Raw genomic sequence first — 15,398 nt, 5'->3', positions numbered from 1 at the left:
AAAAAAAAAAAAAAAAAAAGAGCGAGAAAGAAAGAAACCTAGATCTCTAAAATAAAATAAAAACCAAACAGGTTCCTATCAGTGAAGTGGAAAGGAGGGGGGCAGGGGAGGCTTGAGGGGGGTGTTGGGGAAAGCAGCTCAGAGGCAGAGGCAGAGAAACACGACTCAGGAGCGTCTCAGGGCTCTCGGATCTGGGGACAGAAGTGAGATTGGAGAAAGTAGAGCGATGCCAAGGAGGAAACAGCAAGCACCCAAACGGGCTGCAGGTAAGGAGAAGCCATCCACTTACACAGCCTCTGTCTCTCCACTCCTTCCAATCCTACCCCCCATCTTTATTATTATTTAGGGTCACCCTTGCTTTTCCGGGCTGGATCTTTATTTATTTATCCCCCCTCCCCCTCCCTTTCCCTTCGTAACTCTATGGAGCCAGTTTCATTCCTTACTGCCAAGATCTTTACTCTGACATGGGCTGTCCCCTTCCACCCTCCCGCCGCTCCCACCGCGCTCGGTCCCCGCTGCCTCCTGCTCCGAGCTCCCATCCTGCCCTGGCTAAACTTTTCCCCCCAACTTTCTTCCACTCGGCTCCCCTTCTCCCCCGGCCCCTTTCCCGTACCGAACCGAAAGCAGCCTCCCATTTGCTTCCCGCTTTAGTCTTTTTTTTTTTTTTTTCCCTTTCCTTTCTGATTTTTTTCCCCCCTCCTGGTGGTTTTTGTTTTTAAACCGTCTGTTTCGCGAAGTGGGTCGGTGTGTATAATCTTTTATTTCGCCGTGTTTCTGGTGGCAATGCTGGCCGTGTGTGTGTGTGTGTGTGTGTGCGCGCGTTGTGTATGCCTGAAATAGTACAGGGACTGTCTCTGCTGATGAACCCGGTGGGGAAGTTCAGCCTTTGATCATCAGTGGTGAAAATTGCAACAGGAAATAAAATGAAACGTTCTGACTGTTAGAAGACAATCCACATTTTCAGATCAAATCCCTCTTTTGTTTTGTAGCTGAGTTTATATCTTTGCACATGCCAAGTGGTTTTGCAATTTTTCATTTTTTTGAAAAAAAGAGAAGAAAATAGTTTGCAACTTTGGAAGTGTTTTGTTTTGTCATTTGTAGGGTGTTCTTTTTCTTTTGGGGGCCAAGAAAAAGAAACAGATGAGTGAGCCTGTATAGTAAATCTTTTCAAAGAGTTTTCTTTCAGGCTGCTTAATTGCTTTTTATTTTTTTTTAATAGTGTGGTGGGGTTTTGTTTCTGGGAAGCGCAATATGGAAGTTCATTTTTCTTCTGCCAGACCCACCCACTGAAAAATCAGCTTTCCAGTTGATTGCCAGCTTTGATTTGACATTTGATTGATCACCTGTCATCTTGCTGCCTTTGATCTATTCATTCTTGATATATATCAATAAATCACTCACCATGGTAACCCAAGTGCCAATGACGTAAGGCTTGCCCTCTAGATTCTCTTAGCCAGACATGCACAATTATTATCTTGTTTGGCTTTTAATGTAGGCGGGTTTTTTCCCTTCTTTTTTTTCTTTGTGTCCTTCATCAGATTAGTTCTTTAAAGACAACTAATATTTTATGGGTTTAGTTAAAAAATGGTTTACTATTTTTCCTCCCCCTTCTGAATATTTCCTAGGTGTAGCATACTATATGTGGGACAAAATGTATGGGCAACTTTAGTGGCATACTTGAATAAACTTTGAAAAGTAGTGCTTGGGATTCATTCAAAGGTAAATGTTATTTCAGAGAAACTGGGACACGCATAACTTTTATAAACTTACATATTTTGCTGGATTCATATAGGTGTAGGACAATGATATGCAGGCAGAGTCTTTTGGGACGTGACCAATGAGTGTACCTATGCAGGTTTCCAGTATGATTCCTGGCAAGCAAAGATGCCCTTTAACCATAAATAATAGTTAAGCTAGAAATATATATATATATATATATATATATATATATACCTATTTGTAAGAACTCTCTGATGAGTTGCTATTATTGTTTTATTCACAAAGAGGATATATGTGAATAAGACATTAACATTTTCAACTTGCAGGATAAATAGCTATTTTTTCATGGATGCTGATCATCACAGTGACAGTGCTAGAACTGCTCCTTTTTTCTCTCTGTCAGGAGTATGAGGCTTCATTTTCTATTCTTTTCAAAGTAGAATTTTCACTTGGAGAGTGTGTAGTATCTTTTTGTAGAAGGGACACCCTGTTCTTTTTTAGAAACATAGTCTAAGTAAATTTTTGCGAGCAAAGCCCATTGCTGTTGTTTCCCGGGATTTCCCTGCTGAGAATACAGTAAGATATGTTTTCATTCAGAATGCTACAGTGTTTTTGAGACTCTTAATGATTAGGGAGAAATTTGAATGACCACAATTACATCTTTCCTTCCTTATTGTAAAATGTTCATTGCTCTTCAGTGGTGCCTTTCTTTGATTATATTTGTCCTCAGATCAATGTTGTTTCAGGTGAGCAAAACACTGCAAATGCAGTCCATTTTCATCCAGCATAACTGATTTGGAGTAGGTTTATACCTTTGCAATAGTTCTCCTGCTTTGAAGTTGTATTTGTGTGCTTGTGGGGGGTAGGGGGGGTTTCAAACAGCAGACGTGCCTGTTGTATATAGTTCTTAAAACTGACTTTCATTTTCAGGGATAGCACTGAGGTTCTGGTTTGTATGGTGAAAAATACCACAAAGTGACAGTAGACAGACTGTGCAATAAGAAATGAATCTCTCATCAAGGCTGATAGCAAAGCTCCTTATTCCTTTTATTTAAAGGAGTTAATACATTATATATTACTTAATTTTCACTTTTATTTATTTTTAGTTGTACAAGTTCAAAGGTATCAGTTGCACTGCATTTTGTCTTGATGGCAGCAGAGATATTGAAGAGAAGTTTGCAACTTTCAGCTTCTTTAGATAGTTTACCTCCAACAGAAGAAAAATGATAAGCCTTATGATTCTGGACATGCCTGCTTTTGTCATTGCTTAAAATTAAATACTATGCACAACTGTAAATAATTACTACCATGCACTGACTTTGAAAGCAGGTTTCTAGTTTGATTAATGAATAATGTAAAGGTTAGAGAGAACCAGCGAGTGAATCAGAAGTGAAGTCCTGCTGCTAGATGAAAATCTATCTAGAGAAATATACATGGCAATTTTGTCCTTTTCTATTATTAATTTTAAGCCTTGTATTCCTAAGAAATATATTACAGACCATTGTAATGAAACAAGGTAGTGTAATTGGATAAATGGGGCACTATTTATGTTTGATGATGGGGATTTTTGATCTCAAATTACACTTTTAAAGACACTTTATTTCACATCAACACCGAAACTATGTCAAATGCATTTTGATCTTTCTAGGGCTGAATCTTTTCTGAATCGTCATTCCTCTTTGAGATCGTCATTTCCATTTTGATAATTCTTGAAGCAGATAGTTACAGCTCTTTGTATCAGTGCCTCCTTTAGTATCATACTTCTGTTTACAATAAACAACCCATTTGTGTTGTAGCTTTCACCCAGGTAAATCACAAAGGGCTTTACAAACTGTGGGCCTAATTCTTCTCTTGCTCAGGTGCAAATCAAAAATAGCTTTACTAGCAGCATCAGTGCAGTTGCAGTGAGTACTGTCTGCTCCTGCGAGTAAGAGACTCAGGCCCAGAAAGTACTTCATTCTTCAATGAAATGCAGCCACCTCTGGGGTAGAAGTCTTGTAACGATTCCATAACAAATGGTAATATATTAACAGAAGGGTGGAAAAAGGGTGGGAGCAAAGCAGAATTGCTATTCAGTTTTTATTCCTAGGGGTATGAAATAGCTTTCAAACACAATTTCACTGGATTAAACTCTCCTTTCCCCTGCAGCTTGTTTAAATGTGCATATTTTATTTTGTGATCATGAATTGCTAGTTTGCTTTTTTAAAGCCTGCAAAGAGGAATCTGGACTTTACACCTTTTCCGACTGCAATTTTGTATTTCTTCTTTTCTTTCTCTCTCAGCTCCAGTAGGCTAAGAACCAAAGCTTGGGAAAAGTACAGCAGAAACAGATATCAGTCGCATTTATTTTGTTTATTGGAGCTGTAGAATAACACAGTTTTGTTTTTGGAAGAGTCCTCGTAGAGCAGTAAACAGAAGACGGTTAGCAGTCGGTACTTTAAAGCAGCAGTTTGCACCTTAGTAGTAAAAGGTTATTTAAAACAGAAACATATTTAGAAAGCGAAATTCTGCAGAGAGCAGCATAAATGACCAGCTCGGTCCAGTATGTATAATTCTGTGATGAAAGGAAGCGATATATACATGTATTAATAGCCAAGAGCATTGTGGTTCTTCGAGTATTTTTTGTAGCCTTTATTATAGGGGCAATAGAAGCAGGTTCAAGCAAGCAGTACTGAATGAAACTGTAGAAATGGCAGCACTGCTTTGTTTAAACATCCTTCAGAAAAGCAAGTGCACATCAAAACCACCTAAATAGCTCATGCCTCAGAACCTTTCAATTACTGTGCACATCATGATGCTGACAGATGACAAAAAAGCCAAGGTGTTCACAAACAAGAGGAGCCTTTAAATCCTGGTTAATTAAATATATTCCAAAATAGGTACTTTTGCAACTAAAGAGGCACCAAAATTAGTTGCCATCTGCGTTAAATTCTGGAATCGGCGACTAAGCCCGAAGCTGCTATGTAATTTTTTTCCCATGTCAAAACTCAGGCCTGAATGGGACAATTTGAAATCACGTTCATTTTAGTTACTGTTTCCTCATTTCAATTTTACTTTCACATATCAAAGCACAGTATATTATCACTATATAGAGTGGGACTCACCAAGAGTTCAGCCCCTGTGACTGTGAAATAAAAGATGTTTCCATCAGTAAATGACACAATTTTATAACACTTTTAAAAACATGGTCGTTGTCAGAAATTCTTTTCCATAATTTCTCTCCCTTTTCTGTGCTCTCTAATTGAAAAGCCCATTTTCTTCAAAACGGCAAGATTTTGGTATTTCCTCCCGGAGCATTCTCCTCCTGATTTTTGCTCTCATTAGTAGCACCCACCTCAAGTAACTGTTTCCCCTAGAAGAGGTCCCTGGAGTTCCTCCGTAGCACAGGGCCAGGGTGAGCCTTTCTCCCGTCATTTTACTTCCCATCCCGATGAGGACATCACTCCCAGAGAGCAACTCCAGACTCGCGGAAAAAAAAAAGCTGTCAGTTGCTGTGGCTGCAATTCCCAACTTAGCAGCAGCAGAGGGAATGGAACTGTACTCTATCAATTACAGTTGGAACCAGAGGCTAAACACTTATTGTGTTAAGCTATTGTGCAGATCTTAAGAGCTCAAATGTAAAAAAAATATCATGTCAGCTAGTGGAGGGGAGAATAAGGCCTGGTTCTTCTACTGGATGACGTATTATTATCAAATGCGAAGTAAAATTATTCAAAATCTATTTGATGCCTCTCGGGTTGAGACATATGCATACCATATTATGCCTTAAAAAAGGGGGATCCTACTGACTTTACTGCTAGAGTAAGCCTTTGTTTTTCCCTCTTCTCTGCAAAATGAAAATATTTGTGAAGTTTTACCTCTAAAGCGTGCTCATGCAAGCAGAGAGACATTTTCATCTGCCTCTGAATCTGATACAGGAGTCAATTGGAAACACATTACACTCTCAGCTGAAGTCTTACATTTCATTTGTGCAAGAGCAGTGATTTTTCATTACCTATTTAATTACAATAATTTACATGAGAGTGGGTCCAGTTCTGCAGCTCTTACTCAGCACTTTGCTTCAGTGGGTAACGGGCCTGTTTAAAGACCGTCTATGTAAGACTGGGCTGTTTAGCTACAAAATTAAATATACACGTTTCTTTAGTAATGCTTTGCCTCTGAAAAGAGACCAGATTCTACCGTTAAGCTTTAAATCTAGGAAGAGTTCTGCTTGTAGCTTGTGTTACTAATGGTTGGATGCTATTCGTTTCTAAAGTCCGTATGACTGAGATACTTTGCTTGCTCAGCTAACTTCACTTCTCAAGCATGTTTCCACTCTCTGTGTTAATTATCGAATACTGTTTCTTGGTACCAGTAGATGATACGATGTTTTAAAGAACCCTTTTTTGAACGTGCAGTGTTAACGTTGTGCACATGAGCAGCAGCTCTCAAGTAAATGCATGAAGACGGTTTTGCAAATCGGAAGCCTTAAAGTTCTGTGTAGTTTTAGGGACTAAAATCAGTTCTTTCTCATTAAGGTGAGCTCTCACTGGAGACTTGGATCTTGGCACTGAGTCTTTTTTACCACGTTATGATAACGGCTTCTGCAACTCAGAAATACCTTGACAGCGAACCGTGTATTTTTTAAGGTTTCAAGGAGAAACGCATCATAGAAGCACACTGTTTCCCATTAGATTTACACATCCCTCTTTAACTGTTACTGGCTTTTCATCCGTTACCTTGTGAGGCTTTTCAGGCAAAAAGAAGTGGAAAAACTGGTCTTATGATCTAAGTGTTGCATTAAGTGTTTCATTTAGAAAAATGAAGAGAATCTTTGTTTCCCTAAAAGAAATGTTTTCCCCCTTTGCCCTAGGAAAGAGAAAGTCACAACAATAGCTTCAAAATGACAAGGTTTGATTGTGAAAAAGACATAGTTTGTAACGTGCAGTGCCTGATGGTCCCAGGTATTGGTAAAATTCCACAGTTAAATAGAGCAAACAGTCTTAAATGTATTGGAAACAGATCCTCTTTGGGTATGCACACATACATACCTGCAAAAAGGAGAAACGAGCACCTGCCTGGGAGAGAGATGCACCATTCTTATTGACAGAAACTGGAAAGCTCAGTTCTTTAGAGTGGTTTTTGATTATTCCACCAATATTTGGCCAAATGTTAAAACTCATGTGATGTTAGGAGTTGTGTCTGCTGAACATCCTTTGTTAGTGTTTATTTACTTTAAACCTCCAGCTCCTGGAGTCTGGTGATTATGCAAATGTCCAATATGCATTTTAAAAGGAAAATTTATTTTAAACTCCTTGCTATGAAGAACTAAGGACCTTGAAAACATGCAGCCTAAAAGTTCTTATGCCAGGAGAAAAATGCTATGATCCTCAAAGTGACTGGGTTTAACATCTCATCATTTTCAGCTAGTCTCATGATTTTTTAGGTTGTACTTTGTGATTTTTGAATAAACGAGATTGGCAATATTGCCTTTGACTGATTCTGATGATGAACTGGTGTATGTGTCTGTATATATAATTATATACACACACATAATACCCGTAAACAAAGTACATAGCATAATGATGGAGTGGAGTTACGTGAATAGTAGCTCTGAATTTGTATTGCTATAAACAAAGCAGTTTTGAGAAATCAGACCATCGGTTCTCGAGGAGTGGCTTTCAATTGAAGTTTCATGCAGAATGTTTTTAGTGGCAATTAAATCTAGAAAGTTAATAGCCAGTAACTGTTCTTTAAAGTCTAAACACTTGCAAGACCTATGAGGAATGCACAGCCCACCTTTTTTTCAGATATAATCAGGCTCAACTTTATTGAAAAAAAATTTACAACTAGCAACATTAATGCTGTATTTTTATTGTACTAAAGCAAATGAGATGCTGACTTCTTTCTTTCATCTCCAAGGCTTGTTTCTATTATAGCTATATCTTATTCCTTTCTGTGTCTTTTCTCCCTGTGTTTGGTAAACTGCTATCGTCTAATGATTCTGAGGCTCATTAAAGTTACTCACGATGCTAAAGAGACTATGGGAAGCATCCTTGGCTCTAGATGGCTATAGAAAAGCAAAACTACTGAGTGTATGGGGAAAAGTAATCCAGATCAACCCTTCCATTCTCATTTTAGGAAACCCTTAAAATTGATAGGTCAAACATGAAGAAAAATCTTGCAGGAAGGACTGTGTACTGGGAAGAACAGGCCATTTTAATACACATCCCTACCTGACAAAGATAAAAAGCAATAAAGTTTTAAGGAGCTTTCTGTCTCTTCCGGCATCTCTCTCAAAAGACTCATTTAATTGAAAAGCCTGTTGTGCTTGTTTTTATGCATATAAAAGAGAAAAGGGGCAATTTTGCACAAGGCCTAATATTCTAGCACAATATAATCGGAACTCTTTCTGGTTGCTTTTTAAGTCTCTCTGTTCATATAAAATTAAGACCCACTTATCTTAAATTGTAGTAAATCTCATTCAGTATTGCTTTCATAACTTAAAAAATGCTGTTACATATTCCCAAAGCAACTTTGCTGAAGTGATATTTGGTCTGTTTATGTGGAATCAGTGCAGAATGTCTATTGAAATAGGAGCAGCACACGGTTCTTGTTTTTAATGAAAATAATTAAATTCTCTGGAATACCTTGATAGCAAAGATTTTTTCTAGTGAAACTCTGCTTAGAGAAGATTGGAATGAAAATCTGCACATTGGTGCCGGTTTGGTATGTGCAGACAACAAGCCTATTTCTATCACTCACCCTCCACTTGGACAGAAGGAATTTTTTTTTTTTTTGAGTAGAAAGATTTTACTCTGAATTTTCCATATATAAATAATGTTGTGTGAATTACACTGGGAATCACCACCACAATTCATGAGGCCTGCAATTTTCTTTGTACGTATAGGAAGAATTCATTTACTTCCTGCAGCGTGAGTGGACTTCACCGAAAAAAGCTGGATCTTTTCACAATGTACAGTTTTGCATTGCAGAAACATAACCTTATGCTAGCTGGTATATTGGTCTACCAAAATTAATTTTTTTATGTGTTTTTCAGCCATGCCATAACATTTATAAGCTCAGTACAAGCAGCATTAAATTAGCATGTGAAAGGAGAAGGAAGCTAAGTAGTTATATTGATCATCTGTAGCTTTAAATCCTAAAAAAAATTAAAAGCTTTCTAGTGCTTTTGATTAGCTGCATGGTTCCTGCTCGTATATGTGTGCTTTGTTAGGAAGCGGAGTAATATTTCTTCACACTTAGCACCTTTCTTCCAAGGATTTCTTACTAATGCTATGTACTCCTCAGAATAACCCCGGTGAAGTAGAAAATTTTTTCCCCATTTTACAGAAAGGCAAATTGGAGCCAGGAGGTATTAGCTGATTTGCTCAAGGTCAAACAGCATTTGCTCCTAATTCCCTGCTCTAGGTACGAGATCACATTTCTATCATCGGCGCACTTCCAGGAGAGAAAGCTGGGCTGGAGGCTGAAGGCATCCACATGCCTGCTGCTGGGGTGAGAAGAGGGAGCAGCCCAGCTGGGGCACCAGGGAAGCGGCTGTGGAGAGGAGCTGGAAAAGCAGTTTCATCCCTTCCATGCAACTCCCCATGGTGGAGGAGGCAGCACTTTGCTCGTGTCCAGGAGCTCCCAAAAGTGGGAGGACTCAGAGAAAGCAGAGCTCTGTTAACTCTATTAACAAGCCAAGGGAGCTTTACTAGGCAATAGTTTTAGGCAGAATATTTTAAGTCTTTTACTATCCCTAAATTATCCTTAGATGCATTTTTGGTCAGTGATAAGTTTCGGGACCACAGAATTTGGTTACGGTTACTTTTCCCCCCACATACTGTTCTACATCTCTTTGTCAGACCTGGGATCTAGCTTTGTACTTCTGACAGTGCATAATGCATTGCCCCAAGAAATAAGAAAAACCTGGTCTAATTGCAACTAAACAGGACATACACATTTTTCCTCCACCCAGACTGCCAGAGGCAGTTGGAAATCTCTGGTAATAGAGTTTGAGGCTCTGATTTTTGTAAGTCAGCTTCTAATGTTAAGGGTCTAAATCTTTACATGGGCATCTAAAGAGAAACCTGAATTTTCAAAAGCTTTTAGCACCAGGCAGTTCCCATGGACCTTCCTCCGTTCCCTCTCTTGTGTAAACTGGAATTGTTAAGCCTCGATCAAGGGCAGTGTTGTTTTTCTAAAGTGGGGATGTATGTATTACCTATAGAAGAAATATGATGCAAGTAATAGCCAATGGATTCATTAAGGATTGTTTATGTTTATTTTCACACCATATTACCTTTCAGGAATGGTCGTTTCAGCCATTATATTGACAGGAACTCAGAATAAATCTTAGGTAATATAGGGCTAATCTGCCATACCTGGGAGACCACCTGCTACCCTCTCGAACAGAGGCCAGATCGTTCGGTGCTGAATCACCAGGTAGGGCTTTCTGCTCTGGAGCTGGGGACTTGGGAAGCTCTCCCATGGCTCCTTTTCATGTGGAAATTAATGCTTGCCTCTATTTCTGAATAGTAGGTTATTAGAGTTTGTATGCAAATTCCCAGGATGGGAATTTGTCTCTGTTTGATAATTGATATAATAATATATATTTTTAGTGGTCCAAAGTCCTTGAGCTTGAGCCTTGTATACGTAATTTATGTTTATTTCTTACTGTTATTAACTGTAATTTAGTTGGTGCCTTTCATTGCCTTAGATTGAAGGGAGTGCCTCTATCCCATTGCCCCTCCATAAACAATGCCCTTTGAGGGTTCCTTATGCTGTATCCTTGCCCAGACATTTCCTAGCCTGTCAAATACTGTCATTTTATTCCTTACAGATCATTCACAGTACGTCTCCTGTTGCACACACAAATAAGGAACAAATGCAATCAGGATGCATCATCGTTTAGCATAACAAATAAAAGCCGATCTGTGCAGATTTCCCTTAAAGCGTCTCTTAATATGTATTGTCAAAATGTCTGAAGATGTCTTTTACTCATAAGCGTTTAATTATTTGTGACAATTAAACTAATATTCAGAGCAGGAAAAAAATGAGGGTATTAAATATTTTCTCTTGTCAAAAGCTAACGAAATGTCACCTGACATAGCAAACTCCTTAAATTTTGTATTTCAAACATACCTGATAAATGAAAAAGCACTTGAACAAAATTACGGGGCCCCATTTCAGTCCTGGATTTTGTATTGAATTTGAGGAAACTGCATTTTTAAAACTAGACCAGAATTTAAGGACACATCATTAAAGCGTGTATCAGTAATCAGCAGCTGAATACTTGATGATTAAAAAGGAGTTTCTATCAATGTTTATGTCTGTGCTGATATTTACATCCAAGGGCCCCTCTCACAATCAGGGACTCAGACCTGAGTTTTGTAGCTTCGGCTGGTTATTGTTTTACTTGTGCAGGAGAAAAAACAGCTCAGATAACACAGAGCGAGTCATCAACCTTTTCAGTGTTCAGAATTATAGATTTATTTTGTTGGTTTTGTCTGATGATCCCTCTAGCCAGATGGGTTGTTTGAACTGGAGAGACAACATGCTGTGGATGGGGCAGAACAAGTCACCAACAGTGCTGCTCAGGGCTCAGCACCTTCACCTGCCTGGCAGCCCTTTAATGTGGTAAAAGTTCAGCTATGGGATAACGAAAAGGGGGGAAAACCAGGGAAGATCTTGGAAAGAACAGAAAACCAGCAGAGGCCTTGAGAGCCATGCTGTATGGATGATAGAGTACTGCATAGCCCAGGCATGGCAACAATAACATCTGTATAATGAGCTCAACAGTTCCTATATCCAGATTGTTTGGGGTTTTCTATTGAGAGGTTTGATTTCTACTGGTTCTAATGTTTCTAGTTCTGATCTGCTCCGAGCAACCATTTCCATTATCAAAATCTGTGTTTCCTTAAAATGTTCTTCCTGTAATTTAGGGTAGGATGTTACTTGGCAAAAAAATAAGAGATGTACATCAGGGTTTATTTCAAAGCTGTGGGACCACTGTGCTTTCTGGCAGTGACGTGAACATTTTTCAGAGATATCTTTTGCTTTCACTGAGAAAATCCACCCAAATTTGTCTGACTTATAAAGTCTAAAAGTTGCTGTTGCCAAAGAATTTTTAGAAGGTGACACAGCATTCTCCAACGTGCCATCTCCATCACGCATGCTCTGTTCTCAGTTTCTCTTTTTCAATTACATTCCCTTAAAATATGTTTTAGCTGAGGATAAGTAGGACAATTGCTTTCCCTGCTGCAGGGGCAGCGATGGGTCTGAGTAGTCAAAGGAGAATGAGGAAATGGTCTGTATTGGCCCTGAGATGGGAAGCAGGGAAATTTAGAAAGCAGACCATGGGTAAGGACAGGAGCAGAGAGCATAAAATTATCAAAATATCTGTAGAAAATGGTGACAAAAATATATGCTTGACTCTATTGCCTGGTCAGTGTAGAGCATGATATTCAGCAATAGCTCTTTGCAGTGAATGCATCCAACAGTTTCTGTCTAGATTAAGACCTGGGTGGAAATAAGCGTGGTTCCACATGTGCAGTTCCTAGCTTTCTCAGCTTGCTTTTTCAAAAGCCTGGCTGGGCCCTGGCTTCATGGCAGGCAGGGGATGGATGTATGCAGGAAATTAATCCGCCTCAGCTGGGAAAACAGGTACCATCTGCAGGGCCGCTGCTGCGGGAGTGCGGAGCGTGAGGAGCCTCCAGGCTGCGGAGGGGCCGGCTCCTGAGGTGGGCGCTCAGAGCCAGAGGGCCGCCTTCTATGTGGAAAAAGTGGAGAACTTTGCCCCCTCGTCTGTTAAATGGCAGTGGTGATGTCCTGTCCCGGAGGCATTGTGCGGGGAATTGAGGAGGAGCAGTGGCGAGGCTGGTGTGAAACACCACGGAAACAAAGAAAACCCTAATTCCCTGCTAAGGGGCCTGGGGGAGTCGCGGGCAGCAAGGCCTGGGGCCACACCTTGACTGGAGGAATTAAACAGATGTATGGAAGAGTTCAAGCAGCACACTGAGAGGTTCGTGGAAGCCATATAGGATGTATAATAATAATTAATAATAATAATAATAATAATAATCATAATAATATATATAGGGCAGTTGCGAGGTGTCAGCGTGGTGGTGTGGGCCTGGGGGAGCACAGGTAGGCCGGAACAAAGCGTGGAAATTACTGTCAGCTAAGTAGCTGTTGTAGAAAAGCAAGCAGCTCGGAGAAAATACAAAGAATAATGCCAGGAGTTTCAACCACAGATATCTGTTTAGATAAAAAGGGCCTGTTAGTCTGAGATCTCTTCTCATGCCGCAACATGCAAATTGCAGAGGGCTGATCCCTGTGTCGCTGTGTGAGTAACTGCCATTTACTTCAGCAGGCGCTGGGCCCTTGCGGCTCCAACTTCGGTTTTACTTGGGGCAGGGGGTTTTATTTTATTTTATTTGCTGCCCTGTGGGAGATTTTTCGTAGAAATGGAATATTTCTGTCTGGAAATCAGTGAGAAAACTTGAACCAGGATCAGCGAGAATGGAGCAGGTTGCCTTCAGGATATTGTACAGTTCTGTGTCACCTCCAAAATTTGTACATTAAATAACTGAAATCCTGGGAATGTTAATCTAGAAAACAGTCACCCTTGCATTACTCTTTTGCTATTTCTGTGAACTTATTAGAGATTTTATGAACTTGTGATTTGACTTAAACACACGTAAATCATTCAGAGAAATATTTGTGGAGGGGGCAGAGGGATGTTATGATGCCATCAACATCTGGGTTTCCACTTGTTTGGATTAGGGGCATTTTACCATAATCATTCCCAAACATCTCTGCTAAAATCCCTTCTTTCGTTTTTTATCACCTTGAAGGTATAGCCAGGCAGGTTTTCCATTTTTGTGTGTGTGTGTGTGTGTGTGTGTTAGGCTAAAGTGCTGAAATTTGTTGTTAGAATGAGTATACAAACCGTCTCATTTTTATATTTGTCCTCTTCTTTCGTTATAATTGTTTGGAAATATTTTGATACAGTTAAAATACACTATTTTCAATATACAAACTACGTACAGGGGAACAAGGGAGTGATTATGAGTTTCTCCAAGGAAATAAGCATCTCTTAGCCATCATCCTACAACTGGGAAAGTTCTAATACATGACATCTATATAATTTAACCTAATAATTTTTTTTTACAGTGATGTAATGGGGAGAGTGACCTGGACTTTGTAAAAGTTCCCCTACTTACTACAGATTCCCAAGGGCAATGTAACATTCTAGACAGTGTTTTATATGCCCTGATTAAAATGTAACATATTTTTGCATTTCCTGTGCAGTGACCTGTTAGTGCTCATAGACAGAACACTTAAAGAACAGTTACAAGGAGACATTTCCAAATGTGCCTAATGTGCGCGAGTTTTTATAACATTCTTATTTCATTTGAAATTGCAGCTACAGCAGGAACCATTCAGACGGCGCATTGATTTAACTTTTTAATCCACTGTTTTGCTATGTCAAGTAAAATAAATGTTTGTTTTTAGCTCCGTTTTTTTGCATTGCTAAAACTCGTAACTACTTGCTTTAAGCTTGGGATTCTAAAGGGAGCTACATTATCTGAGATTTAAAGCTTGCTTTTTGTAGCTGCTTTCTCACAACTCCCCCAAGAAAAAAAAAGAAAGAAAAAAAAAAAAAACACCAACAAAAGTACAACTTTAGCAAAAAGGGCTTTTATATCTCTATCAATTATAGAAACACCAGCTGCAGTAGATTACAAATGTGTTTGGCTGATTGTGATGTTGTGTGGGGAAAACTGTCACAAGGAGCTGGATTCTGTTCTCCCCGACACCACCGGGATGTCGCACAGCTCCCCGGGCTGCAGCCGGCACTTCTGTCAAAGCTGCAGTGGGCAAGAGCAGGATCCGGCTCTGAGATTGCCAAATTGCATCCTGCCAAATCTAGCTCTGTACTTGTGCACACGTCCTGGCGCTAGGAAAAAATATGGAGCTGTTGAATGTGAACACAAGTGCTAACCGTGTGTCATTGTGTCTGCATGTGTTTTTCTGTGAGCTGAAGCAAAAGCCACACCAATATGTCTGCAATCTGGACCAGAAACCTCAGGGGAGAATCACTCCAGTTATTGTTGTTCTTGTTTTTGATATCCAAGATATTTGTTTACTTTTACTTTCTTGAAGAACAAAGCGGGGGGAAGAGGCACCACAGAACAAAAATTATTTGACCAGCTCATAAAGGTAAAGTAGCTGGAAGTCATGAAGAAAAGAAACATGATAGCAAGACAGCAATGCAAGATGGGCAATTTAGCATTTTTGGTGATGTTGAGCTCAGGAGAAATTAATTTATCAAAGTGTGTGTGGGTCATATCACTCCACTAATATCCTGGGGTAAAAGGGTAACAACATAAGGTCTTTGAGTTAGATGTGTCTTGGTTACCGTTTCATTTACCTTAACTGTGCTTTGGGTGGCTCTGGGAGGACATGGTTGGGCCCTGGTTTATTTTAACAAAGAGAAACTGACATAGCAAAGTTCTGTGTATACTTTACAGAGAAAATGCAATTTTCTATTTTCATTTAATCCCAGGAATGTTGGCATTTTCCAGGCTGTCAAACAAATGAGTGCACTGGAGGACAGTTAGATGTGTCTGTCTAGTTCATCTATCTAATCTAGCTCATTTCTAATGTGCCCATCACCATGGTGTCTAGGC

General features: G+C 39.5%; 1 protein-coding gene across 7 annotated transcripts in view; it reads left to right on the top strand.

Moving 5' to 3' along the window:
• The first annotated feature begins 7 nt into the window (after positions 1–7).
• Positions 8–15,398, top strand: part of TSHZ2 (teashirt zinc finger homeobox 2) — a 232,445-nt gene continuing 217,054 nt past the window's right edge. For all 7 annotated transcript variants that reach the window (XR_003399788.1, XM_026862018.1, XM_026862012.1 and 4 more), the window contains exon 1: positions 8–266. Coding sequence is in view for 6 of the 7 variants with exons in the window: in XM_026862018.1 (XP_026717819.1) it covers positions 227–266 (40 nt within the window). In the remaining variant the exon portion in view is untranslated. The remainder of the gene's footprint in view (positions 267–15,398) is intronic.

The sequence above is a fragment of the Athene cunicularia genome (assembly GCF_003259725.1).
Source record: "Athene cunicularia isolate RWA chromosome 20 unlocalized genomic scaffold, athCun1 chr20_part1, whole genome shotgun sequence".
Lineage (NCBI taxonomy): Eukaryota > Metazoa > Chordata > Aves > Strigiformes > Strigidae > Athene > Athene cunicularia.
The sequence above is the reverse complement of the archived record's forward strand: the minus strand, read 5'-3'. Positions and strand labels throughout refer to the sequence as shown.